The 17,211-nt window shown below is 30.4% G+C and overlaps 1 protein-coding gene across 1 annotated transcript; it reads left to right on the forward strand.

Moving 5' to 3' along the window:
- Nucleotide 1: 1 nt before the first annotated feature.
- On the forward strand, nt 2-16,817 carry LOC134708439 (IQ calmodulin-binding motif-containing protein 1-like). The gene is made up of 14 exons (XM_063568964.1): nt 2-210; nt 1,092-1,254; nt 1,881-2,019; nt 2,698-2,797; nt 3,934-4,033; nt 4,711-4,806; nt 5,531-5,605; nt 8,508-8,616; nt 9,053-9,162; nt 10,612-10,754; nt 11,619-11,767; nt 12,722-12,853; nt 13,383-13,539; nt 15,983-16,817. The coding sequence occupies exons 1-14, from the start codon at nt 102-104 to the stop codon at nt 16,171-16,173; spliced, it is 1,773 nt and encodes a 590-aa protein (XP_063425034.1). The 5' UTR covers nt 2-101; the 3' UTR covers nt 16,174-16,817.
- The last annotated feature ends 394 nt before the right edge of the window (nt 16,818-17,211 follow it).

Genomic DNA, 17,211 nt, shown 5'->3' on the forward strand with positions numbered 1-17,211 from the left:
GACAGCTAAATTTAAAAACGTAATGGTGATTCAGTCGCAAGCGCCAAAATGACCATGTAAACAACATCTTTTTGTGGCAAGTTTCAACTTATATTTTTAAAATGTCAAGACAGCCGAGTCCTACCAGAGATAAACGTGTTATCAATTTAGCATCTGAGGTAGCAGAGACACGAGACAGACGTATTCCAATTTTACTACTAAGGCTGAAAGGTAATTATATAGTCATTCAATTTTGATTTGAACAAGACCAGTCATGCTCAAATATCTACTATACACAAAGATTTAAACCTACATGTAGATAGAAACAAAAATCATTATCATAATCTTCCTCAAATGAAGAAAAATATCAATGTTGACAGAGAAATAACAATATATAAGATTGTCGCTTTTTTGTGCATTTTTTCTTTGATCTTTTTTTGTGATAATTTTTCATATCATGCTACTCAAATCAAATCAAATATGTTTATTTCCTAATCGAAGGGCCCTTATAGGCATATGAATTACAAACAAATAAATGATAATAGACAAAACATAAATACATGTTTAGAAACAATATGAAATTAAACATTATAATATGATTCATATTTAAACAAAAGAACAGTACATGTGTACATATATATATATACTACTCGCTTGAGATGGAAAATTATTGCTAGAAACTAAGCAGGCAAGTAACGAAAATGACAAGAAATTGACAACCTTGTCATAGGTAAAATAGCGATAAACAGATTATCAATGGTCATCTCAACTTGATTGCCTTTCTCGCTTACGCCGTACTGTCTCAAGTGAGAAAATCAATCTCCTTTAGATGATCAACGATAATCCACAATTATCCTTTACCTCATTTTTTCGTACTTAATTATCTGTCTCAGTGTCTATATCAGAACTTCATTTTGTACTGGTGTAAATGGAAACATGACATTTCTGCTATGGACCCAGTTCACAATTGGTTGATTTGAGCATAATTAGTTCTGCCATGAACCACTTCTGGCATGTAAAAAAAAGTAGTTTCAGTCATAATTTCACTCTATATTTAGTAAAATAGATTTTGTTCTATATACATTCATGACATTGTACTTACTTTTTATTAGAAATCCTTAGCACAGCTGTAGCTGGAAGCAAAGATGGTATGAGAATTAGGAAAGAAATATGGGAATACAATCTGTTGCAAGCCCTGGTTTTAGTTTTGAAACAAGACTTTTCCATTGTGGATGGAGAATGGCAAATTGCTGCTTCACTGGCTGCTATACTCAGGTATTAATCATTGTTTACTATATGTCTTCACTGGCTGCTAAACTCAGGAATTAATAATTGTTTACTACTAGTATATGTTTTCACTGGCTACTTATACTCAGGTATGAATCATGGTTTACTATATATAATGGTTTCCATCAACTGTTTTCTGTTGAAAATGGAAATGCAGAAAGTGTCAAAGAGGCAAAAACCTGACCTTAGAGCAGAAAAACAGCCAGAGGCCACCAATGGGTGTTCAATGCAGCAGGAAAATCTATCACCCAGAGTCTGAGACTTCAGTTGGCCCTTAACAAACATGTGTACATTATTAACATAAGTTCAGTGAAAATCACACTGAAACACCCAATCATGATCTAAGATAAAAAATAAACCCAAACATTCAAGACTTACTAAGGCCAGAGGCTCCTGACATAGAACAGGTGCAAAAATATATCAGGGTTAAATGTGTTTTGTGAGATCACAACCCCTATACCTCATGTAACTCTAGCTAGAATAAACAGAGTCCAGGTTTTTGCTTCATGTTAAAACTCGGTCATGAGTCATTTTTGTCATTTGCTAATTTTATTGATTAAATCATCAGAAAAAAAAAATTCTAGTTTGACATCTCACTGCTTAACCATTTTTAGTCAAGTATGTACAGGCCTAGATCTTCCTAGTGCAGAAGTAAAGAAGTTTGAGGATGAGGTGCTACTTGAAGCCGTCAGCAATATGTTCTTAGTGACCAGGCGTATACAAGCAAGATATGCCAAGATTCCAGACAGGGCTGTAAGTTTCATACTCTTATTGACCAATCATATGTAGACTAAATGAACAAATTGTTTTTGGTGACCAATCCTATTCAAGTTAGATATATGTCAAGATTCCAGATACAGCTGTGAGTAATTCTTACTGACCCCTGATATATGGTCAGGGTTCTCATTAAAATTTTTGAAGTGAGTTCAGGGACTCGTCATTTTTGGCCATGGTGAGTCAAACAGTAAGAAAAGATATTTTTTTGCAATTTTATGTATTATACATATATGTATTAGTCTGAATGGCACAATAAAGCAATGCAATGACATTAAATTTGTATCACTTTTAAACTTTTCTATAAAATGATGATATGTGTGTTCAGTTTATACGAAATATTTCAAATTTGATGCATCTTTGGACTCACCAGTTTTGAAAATGTCCCATGAGTCCAGACAGATTTTCTTGAATCCTGGACTCACCATAGTGAGAACTCTGAATGGTAGATCTGATTAATTTAATGTCATGGTGACTATGTTGTAATTGCATACTGATTAGATAGATAATTTTCATGGCAACTTACCACTTAGAATACAAGACATATCATACTGGGTGAGCAGACTGATTTTTTTTTGTAATAGGTATGATTATGATAAATGGCAGAGATTTGCTATTACTGAGTGCAATGTTAAGATTTCTTTTTTCTATTTGTAGGGTCACATGAAGGAAAGAAATAAATTACTTGCATGTTACAGAGGTGTTTTGGAATCTATTGTATATTTAGCCTCAGGTCACACAAGTGTGCCCAAAAAAGGTAAATATAACTGCTTAAAGAAATTAGATTTAGTGTATAGTCATATCAAACAATATTGAATTTGAATGCAGTAAGATATTGAACGTTTTCTGTTCAATCAGACTTTAATGAACATTTTGTTTTCTAATGCAATTCTTATATAACAGTTTTCTCATTGGCTAAAATTTAACATCAAATCTATAATTGACATGTTGTTTGATGTTTTCATTGGCTAAAATTTACCATCAAATCTATAATTGACATGTTGTTTGATGTTCTCATTGGCTAAAATTTACCATCAAATCTATAATTGACATGTTGTTTGATGTTTTCATTGGCATAAATTTACCATCAAATCTACAATTAACATGTCTGATGTCACCTTATTGAATTTCTGGAATCCACAAATGTCTGATTAATACAATATTATAGAACATATTAAAACACCTACCTTAAAAACACAATTTTCATGAAACATATCCAAATCTGAATCATACAAGTCAGGAAATCACCTTGGTTTTGAAAGTTTTGATTTGATTGATATAATAGTATACTCCAATGTTATACCGACCGTGCGAGGGATGTATATCCAGTCAAGGTTGTTAAACACTTCCATCATCACCAAATGTATTCATGAAGTTTTTGTTATTTATATTTTTTAAATGGAATTTGTAGGCAGTTGAGAATCATTGAAGACTTTCTAACTATCTAAGAATCGATAACAGATTTTTCTCGGGAAATTTCAAGACACCGTGTCTGTAACATCTTTAGTACTGTGATAAGATTTGATATGATATAATATTTATTCATGAAGTAATTATAGACATAGAAATGTATTAAATGACTACCTGTATGTATAAAATAAGATAAGTTTTACTGTATATTATCCCTGGATATCAGTTATAATTGTATGTTACAAATCAATTTTTCGTGTTTGCAGTCTTTGTGGTAAAACCCTGAAATTAAATATTCATGTAGGTTAACCTCAACCCGGTAGATTGGTGTATGTACCCATGAAAATAAATTAATCCATACAGCACAGTGTATCTTTTTTTAGATTTTACATGTTCTAGTACTGTTTTATCAATTAGATATCTCTTTAAGTGTGCTGTTACAGTTGAAGTATATTCTTTATGTTAACTATTTACATATTGCAGTATTGGAATGTCCATGGTTATTACAATTACTGATCACAGATGACACCGACACAGTTGTAGCTATAATGGATCTCATACCAAAAATACTCAGGGTTAACAGGTAACTGTTACATATGGTCTAGATGAACCCAGCCGTTATTGAAATTTTTCACAATATTTGAATACTGTTATTCAGAAATTATTGCATGCATTTATTAATGTGACTTTATTATTTTGGTCTAAAATGCCATTTTGATTTTTGCAATATTCAGAAAATGATGTTTTTATTAATTTAAAATTTTTAAAAAATGTGAGTTTGAATTATTGCAATTATGACGCTGTGACATTTTTGCAATAATTTCAGAATTTACAATATTTCTAATATTTAACAGAGGGAACCAACCTACATAATGGTTTTACACTGTGAAGCCAAATTTGAAAAAAAATGGTTTATCTTGTTGTGTCTCATAACCACTCTTAATACTTGTTAATCTTATGACTGTTAAGTGATATTTTTTCTAGTTATCATTTGGTATACTATTAACCTTTTTAAAAGGCAAGAAAGTGTAAGCCAAAAAAAAAAGTTTGATAAGGTGTACATAGAAAACCTCACAAATCCATACCTGAAGAAAGTTCAGTTAAAGGTGCACTGAAACTGTACCTTAAATTACCATTTAACCAAAGTCTTTGAAAATTACATATAAGAATGTCATGAAAAAAACAAAAAAGAAACAGTACAAAAATAATTTCAAATATTAAATATGCCAAACTAATTTGTAAATATTCTTTATTTTCCAGAATTGTCCTAAGAAGTTTGAACCAGAAGTTAATTCTCAGTATAATGGATGAATTAATTTATAAACTGTCTGTTAGTAATGAAGTCAGTGTTGGAGCGTAAGTAACCAATAACATGATGTATTATGGATTAAAAAGAAGTAATATGTAAACAAATGGTTAAGAGAAAAGTAAAATCACAAAAATACAGAACTCTTAAGAATATTCAAAACAGAATCAAATGGCAAAATAAAAAGCTCAAACACATCAAATTAATGGATAACAACTGTTGTATTCCTGACTTGGTACATGCATTTTCTTATGTAGAAAATATTAAAACTTGGGTTTTAGGTAGTACAATATTATTAGATGTACAATATATTACCCCAAAAAGGGAAAAAAAGTATTATGCTTGCTCTTTCTGACAGTCATGTATAAGTATTTAGGTCTGACCAACTTAAGCCAAAACTTACATGTATACTATGGCATTAGAACGACTCAGACAGATGTATGAATTGACATCTTTATATTAATAAAGTTACACCAAAAAATAATTCTGTACAAAAAGAATCAAGTTAGATTAATTAAAGATGAATCATTCTGTATTTTTTTAAATTTTAATTCTTTGGTTATGATTCTTTTCATTGTTTCACTTTTTTATATCTGCATGTTTAAACAATATACTGCTGATTGAATATAACAATCAAGATTAGAAACAAATGTGTGAACCAAAACCAAACAACAAGAACTAAAATTTTATACAACAGAAAAACAAACAGTCCTTATTAAAGAGTTTGTTTTTAAAATGTATCCAAGAATTATATATTTTTTTATATATGTATAGGTCTGCTTGCAAGTGTGTATTGAGAATCTGTGAGAATCATCGACCTTTAGTAGAAACCTTGTGTACAAGATATAAGTAAGTATTGATAATTGATAACTCTCACAAGACCCAAAGTTATTAGTTTTTAAGCTTTTAAGTCTTCTATCTACAAAAAATCTAACAAATATTAGCAACAAATCATCTTGTAAGATTGTTTGACAACCTGATATAAAAAAATTGAGGAGAAGATATCAAGAGGCAATCAATATGTTTTGTATCAAACCAGAACAACAAGAAAAAGACTTAAAGACCAATGAAGACAAACAAGACAAAAAAACTACTTTTTTACACACTAATTACTGTGGATTCATTATAATTCGTGTTGGATACCAATTTTCGTGAGTTTTGTGGGGGCAGGTTAACCACAAATTCAGATGTTCAACCAATATCATATTTTGAATAGGCCTTGTATAAGGAGATTGACAAACAACAAAATATTTTTACTTATAAAAAATGGTCTGAAATGATTGATTTTGCTCCACTTTTAAATGATAAAAGTATTGTTTGCAGTTCAGAAATTGCTATAATGAAGCCACACATTTTTAGCTCACCTGGCCCGAAGGGCCAAGTGAGCTTTTCTCATCACTTTGCGTCCGGTGTCCGTCGTCGTCGTCCGGCGTTAACTTTTACAAAAATCTTCTCCTCTGAAACTACTGAGCCAAATTTAACCAAACTTGGCCACAATCATCATTGGGGTATCTAGTTTAAAAATTGTGTCCGGTGACCCCGCCAACTAACCAAGATGGCCGCCATGGCTATAAATAGAACATAGGGGTAAAATGCAGTTTTTGGCTTATAACTCAAAAACCAAAGCATTTAGGGCAAATCTGACATGGGGTAATATTGTTAATCAGGTGAAGATCTATCTGCCCCGAAATTTTCAGATGAATCTGACATTCTGTTGTTAGGTTGCTGCCCCTGAATTGGTAATTTTAAGGAAATTTTGTTGTTTTTGGTTATTATCTTGAATATTATTTCAGATAGAGATAAACTGTAAAAGGCAATAATGTTCAGCAAAGTAAGATCTACAAATAAGTCAACATAACCAAAATGATCAGTTGACCACTTTAGGAGTTATTGCCCTTTATAGTCAATTTTTAACCATTTTTCGTAAATCTTAGTAATCTTTTAGAAAAATCTTCTCCTCTGAAACTGTTGGGCCAAATTATTTGAAACTTGGCCACAATCATCATTGGGGTATCTAGTTTAAAAATTGTGTCCGGTGACCCCGCCAACTAACCAAGATGACCGCCATGGCTATAAATAGAACATAGGGGTAAAATGCAGTTTTTGGCTTATAACTCAAAAACCAAAGCATTTAGAGCAAATCTGACATTGGGTAAAATTGTTAATCAGGTGAAGATCTATCTGCCCTGAAATTTTCAGATAAATTGGACAACCTGTTTTGGGGTTGCGGCCCCTGAATTGGTAATTTGAAGGAAATTTTGCTGTTTTTGGTTATTATATTGAATATTATTATAGATATAGGTAAACTGTAAACAGCAATAATGTTCAGCAAGGTCAGATTTACAAATAAGTCAACATGACCAAAATGGTCAGTTGACCTCTTTAGGAGTTATTGCCCTTTAAAGTCAATTTTTAACCATTTTTTCGTAAATTTTATATATTTTTTTTATTAAAATCTTCTTCTCTGAAACTGCTGTGCCAAATTGATCCAAACTTGGCCACAATCATCTTTGGGGTTTCTTGTTTAAAAAATGTGTGGCATGACCTGGCCATCAACCAAGATGGCCGCCACGGCTAAAAATAGAACATAGGGGTAAAATGCAGTTTTTGGCTTATAACTCAAAAACCAAATAATTTAGAGAAAATCTGACATGAAGTAAAATTGTTAATCAGGTCAAGATCTATCTGCCCTGAAATTTTCAGATGAATTGGACAACCTGTTTTTTGGGTTGCGGCCCCTGAATTGGTAATTTTAAGGAAATTTTGCTGTTTTTGGTTATTATATTGAATATTATTATAGATATAGGTAAACTGTAAACAGCAATAATGTTCAGCAAAGTAAGATCTACAAATAAGTCAACATGAACGAAATGGTCAATTGACCCCTGTAGGAGTTATTGACCTTTGTAGTCAATTTTCAATCTGCTTCCTTTGTTTAATATTCACATAGACCAAGGTGAGCGACACAGGCTCTTTAGAGCCTCTAGTTTTATGTCAATTCAAGTAGATATTGTAATATAGTATATGTAGATCATTTTGCCATTTATGATTACAATATATGAACATCTTTATTCCATTCATGGTTACAATATATATATATATGTAAATCATTATTCTAATTATATCATTTTTCCATTTATAATTACATTATATGTAAATGTTATTAAATTTATGATTACAATATATATGTTAATCGCTATTCCATTTATAATTACAATATATGTAAATGTTATTCAATTTATGATTACAATATGTGTTGATCATTATTCCATTTATAATTACAATATATGTAAATGTTATTCTATTTATGATTACAATATATGTTAATGATTATTCCATTTATAATTACAATATATGTAAATGTTATTCAATTTATGATTACAATATATGTTAATCATTATTCCATTTATAATAACAATATATGTAAATCGTTATTCCATTTTTAATTGCAATATATGTTAATCATTATTCCATTTATAATTACAATATATGTAAATGTTATTCTATTTATGATTACAATATATGTTAATCATTATTCCATTTATAATTACAATATATGTAAATCGTTATTTCATTTATGATTACAATATATGTTAATCGTTATTCAATTTATGATTACAATATATGTTAATCATTATTCCATTTTTGATTGCAGTATATGTACATTGTTATTCCATGTATTTTTTTATATGTTTCAAAATTATTATGAACTTATGAACAGAACATGAAAATGCATTTGATTATTTTGCAGAGGCTTAAGGCCATTATTAGCCAAATGGGAAGGAGCAGGATTTAGTCGAGATTTGAAAGAAATTCATCTTTTACTTCAAGCAGGGAATGCACAGAAAGCTGAAAATGAGGTAAAAGGATTTAATACACTGCTGTATATATTGATTTACTGCATTTAATTTAAAAAAAAATGTTTTTTTATCTAGATTACTGTGGATTCATTTATTTTCGTGGGTACCAATTTTCGTTGATTAAGAAAATCTAGCATGTTTGTGGATATTTAATTTCGTGGTTTTGCCGTGTCTGTATTTATAAACTTATATAAAAGTTTGTATTCATTGAAAATTTAATTTCGTGGTTCTGCTGTATCCACGAAATTCACGAAAATTGGTATCCAACGAATAATAATGAATCCACAGTATACATTTTACAATATAGTAAGTTATTAACTAATTTTGCTAGTACCAGTTTATATTCCTCTGCTGTAAAATTGGCTAAAGAACCTAAAAAAAATATTTATGGAATAATAATGGTGTCAATATGTTTTGATAATATTTCTAATTCCAGAGATTTTTTCGAGCTGCTATTACTATCCAAGCTGTATGGAAAGGATTTATTACAAGAAAGAAGCTGGTGAAAGCTAACAAAACATTCTCCAAATTTCAACAACAATATAGGTATCATGTAGTTAAGCTTCTGTTCTGTGAATTTACTATGTTTCATAATAGTATTTGCTATACTGTGGATTCATTATTTTTCGTTGTATGCCAATTTTCGTGGATTTCATGGGTTAATGTAAACCACAAAATGAAATATTCAACAAATGACAAATGTTCTATAGTCTTGTATACAGACCTCAACAAAATCACGAAATTAAATACTGTAAACCAACTTATTTTTGCAAGCATTTATTTTTGTTACTTTCATGAGTAAAAAATAACACAAATGTAAATCGTCACAAAAATGTAAAGCTTGGATCTCTCATTATTAAACTACATCAGGTAAATTACAAAATTGCGAAATTAAATTTGGCGTGAAGTGGACAAGAAAGGCTGAAACGTGAAATAAAGTATCCGCGAAAATAAGTTGGTTTACAGTATCTAAGAACATACAAGTTTTCCTTCATCCACGAAAATTGATACCAATGAAAATAAATGAATCCACAGTATAAAGCAATAATTGGAAACATGTCTATTTGCAAAAGAATGAAGGTACACTTTAATTGATTTTATAGAGTTATAAGTTGAATTTCAAAGATAGTTGGTTTACCCCAAAAGATCTTCCTACTGCTACGTACAGAAGCTGATCTCTACAAAATAGTACAAATGTGTAAAAATACAATGATGTTGGTTCAGCACATGAAATATATAAAATGTGGGATAAAGTGACTGGAGATCTAAATTAAGATTGGTAGAAATTGATTGTACTATACTCAATGTAGTATATACCATGTTTTGTTTTTAGATATAAACAAATATAGAATAGAATAGAATAGAATATTTTAATATTAAAGTGCAACCTGAATTATAACAAAATTTACATTCATATATACAAGTAATTTTCAGCCAGCCAAATAGTCTTATGATGCACTGTACATTGTGTATCATTATTGAAAATAAAATAAATAAATAAATATAGTTCAAATTTACACGCAAATTATAGCAAGGCATGTTATCAGTTTATCACAGATTGTCTAATGGTAAAACAGTTCAAAATAAAGTTAGAAACAAGCTTGCTGTAATTACAAAATAAATGTTTTAATTTGATGTTCGCTGGTAGCTTAGTTAAGTCTTTGTTGCAAAGCTTTGATTCCTTTCACGGATTTGGCTATACTTTTTGGACCTTTTGGATTATAGCTCTTCACCTTTTATATAAGCTTTGGATTTCAAATATTTTGGCCACCAGCATCACTGAAGAGACATGTATTGTTGAAATGCGCATCTGGTGCAAGAAAATTGGTACCGTTAATTTTATTTGTATTTATCTCGGATATCATTAAATAATGTTGTTCGTAATTGTTCATAGAGTTCACAAAACAGCAAGTCATTAATCATGTGAGTCATGTTTTAAGCTACATGATATTAAAAAAGCTTTAACCCAGCTGACTAAATATGTTTATATTTTAGATTAAAGAAAAGGGTATTAGAAGAAAGAAAAGTACAGGCAAAGGAAGCTATAGAATTACAGAGACAACTAAAGTTAAATAGACAAAGAATAATGAGGGAATTTAAAGAGAAACAATTACATACTGTAGAAATTTTACCAGCAGGTAATGTAATGAAACATAGCGGACTGATCTACATATCATTGGGAAAAAATCAACAGTTTCATGGTTTGATATTTGCAAAATAATATTGTGGAAGATCCAGAAAATTACATTCTCTAATTTTTGTGCTATTTTCACATTTCTTGAGCTGTGTGAGAAAAATTCTCTGCAAATAATTGGTCAAATTGACGTTGAATTTCCCTGATTTCTTCTGAATTTCCTATAGTGACCTTGCCAAACCTCTCGCTCTCAATATTTAAATACTGTCTGGAGTGGAGAAATATTGTAATTCACTTGTTGCATATAATTGCATACTTAATATAATCAGTTTCCAACAAAATCTGAGTTTTGATGAAGTTTTATCTTAGCTACTGGTAATGAAAAAATCTTTGTTTACAAATTGATTGAAAGATATTTTTAAGTATTAAAATTCATTGATAAGAAACCAATAATATTTGTAATTTTGTTCAGAAAAAATCAACATAACCTGTTCATGTGATATTTCATGTATTTTGTTGAAAAAAAGAAACAAAGATGATACTATTTTTTTATAATTTCTAATACTTTTGACATGGAGTTTCATTTTCTTTTTATTAATGGATAGAACAAGGGTTGATTTTTTTTATATGTGCGAATAAACATCATGCAATACAGATATAAAATGTCCCTGTACTGCCTGTAGGGTATCAAATTTTTATTATTGGCAACTAAATTCTCAAAATGAGTACACCATAGACAATTATACTTGTATAGTAAACCAGAATCTGCCAGATATTTTGAAACAGTGGGGTGTAATTTTGAGGTATCAGCCCAAATATTACTTTGATCAATTTATTATTTAGTCAAAACTCTTTTATATAATTGTAGCCATGCTGGAAAGGTACATGCAGAGACAACAGAATAAATCTGCTGTTCTTATACAGAAATCCTGGAGGGGTCATCATGCACGAAACAGCATGCAAGACCGAGAAGTATTTGTTAAACGTTATAGAGCAGCGATAACTGTCCAGCGTGCTGTAAGTATAGAAGTTTTGAATCGATTATCAGGTTGTCTACATATTGATATTCAAAATATCAGCTGCAAGTCACAATATGAAGCTTATTGTTGAGGGAGCGTAGCAAATGAGATGGAAGAGCTTCATATTGTGTCTAGCAGCTGATATTTTACAATATAAATATACAGATATCCAGATAATGATTATTGGGTTGTATATGTGTATTTTTCATGATAAAACAAGTGTTTTATTTGTTTCACCAGCAAACCAGAAGTTGATGTGATAAAGGTCAAACTTATTATGATCGGTTTATATATTATGATGTCTTTGATTGTATGGTTAACGTTATTAAGGACGGGTCAATATATTTAATATCACAAAGCTGTGACATGCAATTTAGTAAGAGCTTGACGCTTATTGTGGAAATGTGTGTCATCAGGAATGTTACTATTTATTTTGAATGTTAATTTCAGATTGACTCAAGATGTTAGCCAATCAAAATAATTTGTTATAATGAAACAAACACCATCTAATGTAACTATTACTCTATAATGATACACTAAAAGAATGAATCACTTTGAGTGGTTATGAAAATACAAACTCATAGGATATGAAAGCGTATTGTTTGATTGAAAACGGGGGAAAATGTCCTGAAAATGTATATGTTACTTAGATTGAAAGTGGTACATCCTTGACAACGAATTTAAGATTTTATGGTTTATTCAAGTTCATGATGGTACCAAGCAAGGTTAAAATTGTTGTAAACATGTACAAGATGACCTCTAGCATAAACTGTTTTATAGTACATTCGTATTTGAAAATATCCCCACAATTTTACTCTGAAGTTCTTGCAACTTAAACAATATGTTGTTTTTCACTTGAAGGTTAGAAAATGGTTATAGAAGTAAGAAGACAAAAGAAATAGAATTAAAAGTTCTTTGTTACTTGAACAATATGTTGTTTTTTCACATACAGGTTAGAAAATGGTTGAAGAAGCTTGAAGACAAAAGAAATAAAATTAAAGCATCACTCAAACCTCCTGGACTCACTGATGACAGAAGAGTAGAAATACAAAGACTTATTAACCAGAACAGGGAATTAAAACCAGTAAGTTTTATAAACAGAATCAGAATTATCGCTTTTTGAAAATCTGCCCCATTTGACCTGAGAATTTGTGATGTTTGAACATTTGACGTCATACAACAATCACTTTTCCATTGTGGCATCAGATATTTTCTATTACCACGTTAAAATTTTATGAGAACTTTTGTGTTGTCCAGTAATGGCAGACAAATAGGGAAAATGTATATCAGGGAGACTATTTATAAGGAAAAAGTGAGTATAGGACAAAACTGAACCACAAAGTGATGGAAACATCCCTTTTCTATCGCATAAAGAATATTGACTATGAACATTAAATATGTACCTGCTTTACCCAAAGCAAAATTATAATGCAAATAAAATAGGTTGTATGGAAATAACACTGTACCAGATGAAATTATTAGATATGAAAAGATTGAAAATATTCATATGATAGTTAGTTCAGAGGTGAACTAATATTAAACTAATATCTTACACACAAAAAAAGACATTTGAAAGAGAATTATAATTAAGTAATTATTAACTTTTACTTCAGACTGTGTATACATCAAGAGAAGAATTAGAACAAGGACATAAAAAAGCATCAGAAATGTTAGCTCGTTATTATCAATCTGCAAGGGTAAACAGAGAAAAACAACACCACAGGGAAGCTTTAATAGCCAGATTAAATGTAGACTCTGAACTTGTACATTGTAAGTATAGTTTGTAATGCTTTGTGTAATTTTCTAATTGTTTAAATTTACTTTGTAAAAAGGGATGACTTTTTATCATCTATCTACAATCACGAAAATGATTATATTGAAAATTTATTAATTGCATTAATCATTTAATTCATTAATAAGGAAAAGATCTATAAAAATTTGTTTAGAAAAAAATCTAAAATTATAGATCGTTAATTTTGTAGTTTTGCATTATCGGAGATATAAAGATTCGACCAGTGTACCAAGTGTGATATTTATCCACTGAAGTCAGTGAAATTTTCAAATTTAAAATGGACGTGCAAAGTGCCTAAAATATTTAGGATTTAACTGTCAAGAGTGGATAAATAGTGTATTGCACAAGACTTGGTGATGGAATCTGTTTGTTAAATGATTTTTGTACTTTATGCAGACAAATTCAACCCTTCTTTAGAATGATTTGCCATAAGAAGTGTTCTGTCTTTGTGCCGTGCATGGATGCCTTTTTTCATGACATCACAATTGCAAATTCAGAGGAAAGCAAGAAAGTTTGACCTCATAATTAAATATTGACCAATGAATAACTGAGATCAAACAAAATTAGTTTAAACGAAAATAATCAATAGGTCAGGTTAAGGATAAATGCTGTAAAAATCTTAAAATAACAATTACATTATATGCGCATCATATTGCAATCTAAAATAAATTGAAAGTATTTGCATAATTGATGACATTTTAAAGGATTCATTAAACAAGAGGCTCAAAGGATAATGATTATTATTTTTTTCTCTCAGTTTTTTACTAGCTGCTTTCACAGTTGTTTTTGTGGCGTTTTTAAAAGTGCATTAAAAAGAGTATATGGAATCAATTTTAAACTATACTGATTTCAAAAATGTATTGAAACCCTTTTTTGATCCAAATCAAATAAATTCACTAGACTTTTAAAGGACTTAATCTCACTTAATGATTAGAGGATGTCTTCCCAATATTTGTCTATAAAACAAATAGGGTTGTGCCATTTAAAACCTTCTGCATTTATATGCACCTGTCAAAACTCAAGGTGCCTGTTGTTTAGTGATTTTCATTTGATAGTGTGTTTCATAGGCGTTTCTCCTATCTCATTTTTAGCTCACCTGACCTGAAAGGTCAAGTGAGCTTTTCTCATCACTTGGCGTCCGTCGTCCGTCGTCCTGCGCCCGTCGTCCGTCGTCTGTCGTCCGTAAACTTTTACAAAAATCTTCTCCTCTGAAACTACTGGGCCAAATTTAACCAAACTTCGCCACAATCATCCTTGGGGTATCTAGTTTAAAAAATGTGTCCAGTGACCTGGCCATCCAACCAAGATGGCCGCCATGGCTAAAAATAGAACACAGGGGTAAAATGTATATTTTGGCTTATATCTTTGAAACCAAAACATTAAGAGCAAATCTGACAGGGGTAAAATTGTTGATCAGGTCAAGATCTATCTGCCCTGAAATTTTCAGATGAATCGGACAACCCGTTGTTAGGTTGCTGCCCCTGAATTGGCTATTTTAAGGAAATTTTGCAGTTTTTGGTTATTATCTTGAATACTATTATAGATAGAGATAAACTGTAAACAGCATTAATGTTCAGCAAAGTAAAATCTACAAATAAGTCAACATGACTAAAATTGTCGGTCAACCCCTTAAGGAGTTATTGCCCTTTATAGTAAATTTTTAACAAATTTTCGTCAGTTTTTGTAACTTGTACAAAAATCTTCTTCTCTGAAATTACATGGCCAAATTAAACCAAACTTGACCATAATTATCATTGTCGTATATAGTTTAAAAAATGTGTCTGATGACACCGCCTAACAAACAAAATGGCTGACATGTCTTAAATTAGAACATAGTGGTAAAATGCAGTATTTGATTTATATCTTAAAAACTAAGACATTTAGGGCAAAGCTTTCAAGATTTAAATGTCCATCAGAATAAGATCTATCCCCTCGCAAATTTTCAGATGAATCTGACAACTGGTTGTTGGGTTGCTGCCCTAAAATTGGTAATTTTAAGGAAATTTTGCAGTTTTTGGTTATTATCTTGAATACTATTATAGATAAAGATAAACTATAAACAGCAATTTTGTTCAGCAAAGTAGGATCCACAAATAAGTCAACATGATAAAAATTTTAAGAGTACCCCTTAAGGAGTTATTGCCCTTTATAGTCAATTTTGAACAACTTTTCGTCATTTTTGTAACTTGTACAAAAATCTTCTTTTCTAAAACTATGGGCCATAATAAACTAAACGTGGCCACAATCATTACTATGGTATCTATTTATAAAAAGTGTCTAATGACCCCACTTACCAAGATGACCGACATCAGTAAATACAGTAATAGGTGAGCGACACAGGCTCTTGAGAGCCTCTAGTTTATATAGAATAGACAGTCATGACAGTAAAGTGTTATTTTCATTTTATTACTATAATTTCAGTGGCACCACCATTAAACAGTGTTACAGATAAAGATGTAGAAATGTATTCAAGTAATTTGTTACCAGTAGCAACCAAAGCAAAAACAAATCATATTGAACAATTACGATTACTACGGCAACCCTGGTGGAAAAAGTTATGTGATGAATATCAGGACCAGGAATATGTTGATGATGAACAAATTATATTTTAGAGCTAGATTTTCATGATTTTAGAATAAGTTCTCTCTGACGTACAATAAAGATATTGCATTTGGTTAAAATTGTTCATAGTTGAATGTTATATTCTATAAGCAATGATATTGATCAAAATTCATGTAATAACCAATGATGACTAAAAAGTTATGTTTATTAAAACATAGTTAATGTAAACAAGTGGTACTACAGAAGTGCTTTACCATCAAATAGTGCTGGCTTACTGTTAGTTAAATTCTACAGGGAATTTGTAATAGAACAATTAATAGTAGTTTTTACTTAAATGGAAAGGTTTAGGTGGAGTAAATGATAAAACATCAAAATAAGAAATTATTTTCAAACACATTTGTAGCCATTTTTTTGTTCACTATTGCAATGGTATGAGTATAAAAAAAAAATGAAAATGTGGTTAAAGATGGTTCAAGGTAATTAAAGTGCATGCTTTAAAAATAAAGAAAGTTATCAAGTTATTTAGAAACCATATTAACACTTTTATCCATTTAATATAATTAAAGACACCTTTTATTAATATTAGATTGCATTAAACACATATTTTTGTTTGTAGACCATTGAATCCGTCCATTTAGTGTCTGTGATACTGTATATATATTTATTTTTCAATGATAAATATTATATTTCTATACATTCAATCTTCTTTGTTTTTATTCAATACACACATATGGAGTCAGTTGAACAATTTGTTGTTTTATGTTTTATATAGCTAAAGAAATAAAAAACAATTCCTAATTTACAGCTTATAACGTGATTTTTTGCTACAAACCATACACAACTCTTTATAATGACAGACAACACAGATTAAAAGTCTTATAATCTGTTAATTGAGACGCATTTAACAGGCTACTGACCAGGGCACTCTATTGTTCTTTGTTTTTTTATGCCCTACCTACGATAGTAGAGGGGCATTATGTTTTCTTGTCTGGGCGTCAGTCCGTATGTCCATCCGTCTGTGTATCTGTCTGTGTATCTGTCCCCCTTCAGGTTAAAGTTTTTGGTCAAGGTAGGGTTTGCTGAAGCTG

Source organism: Mytilus trossulus, chromosome 2, assembly GCF_036588685.1.
Source record: "Mytilus trossulus isolate FHL-02 chromosome 2, PNRI_Mtr1.1.1.hap1, whole genome shotgun sequence".
Taxonomy (NCBI): domain Eukaryota; kingdom Metazoa; phylum Mollusca; class Bivalvia; order Mytilida; family Mytilidae; genus Mytilus; species Mytilus trossulus.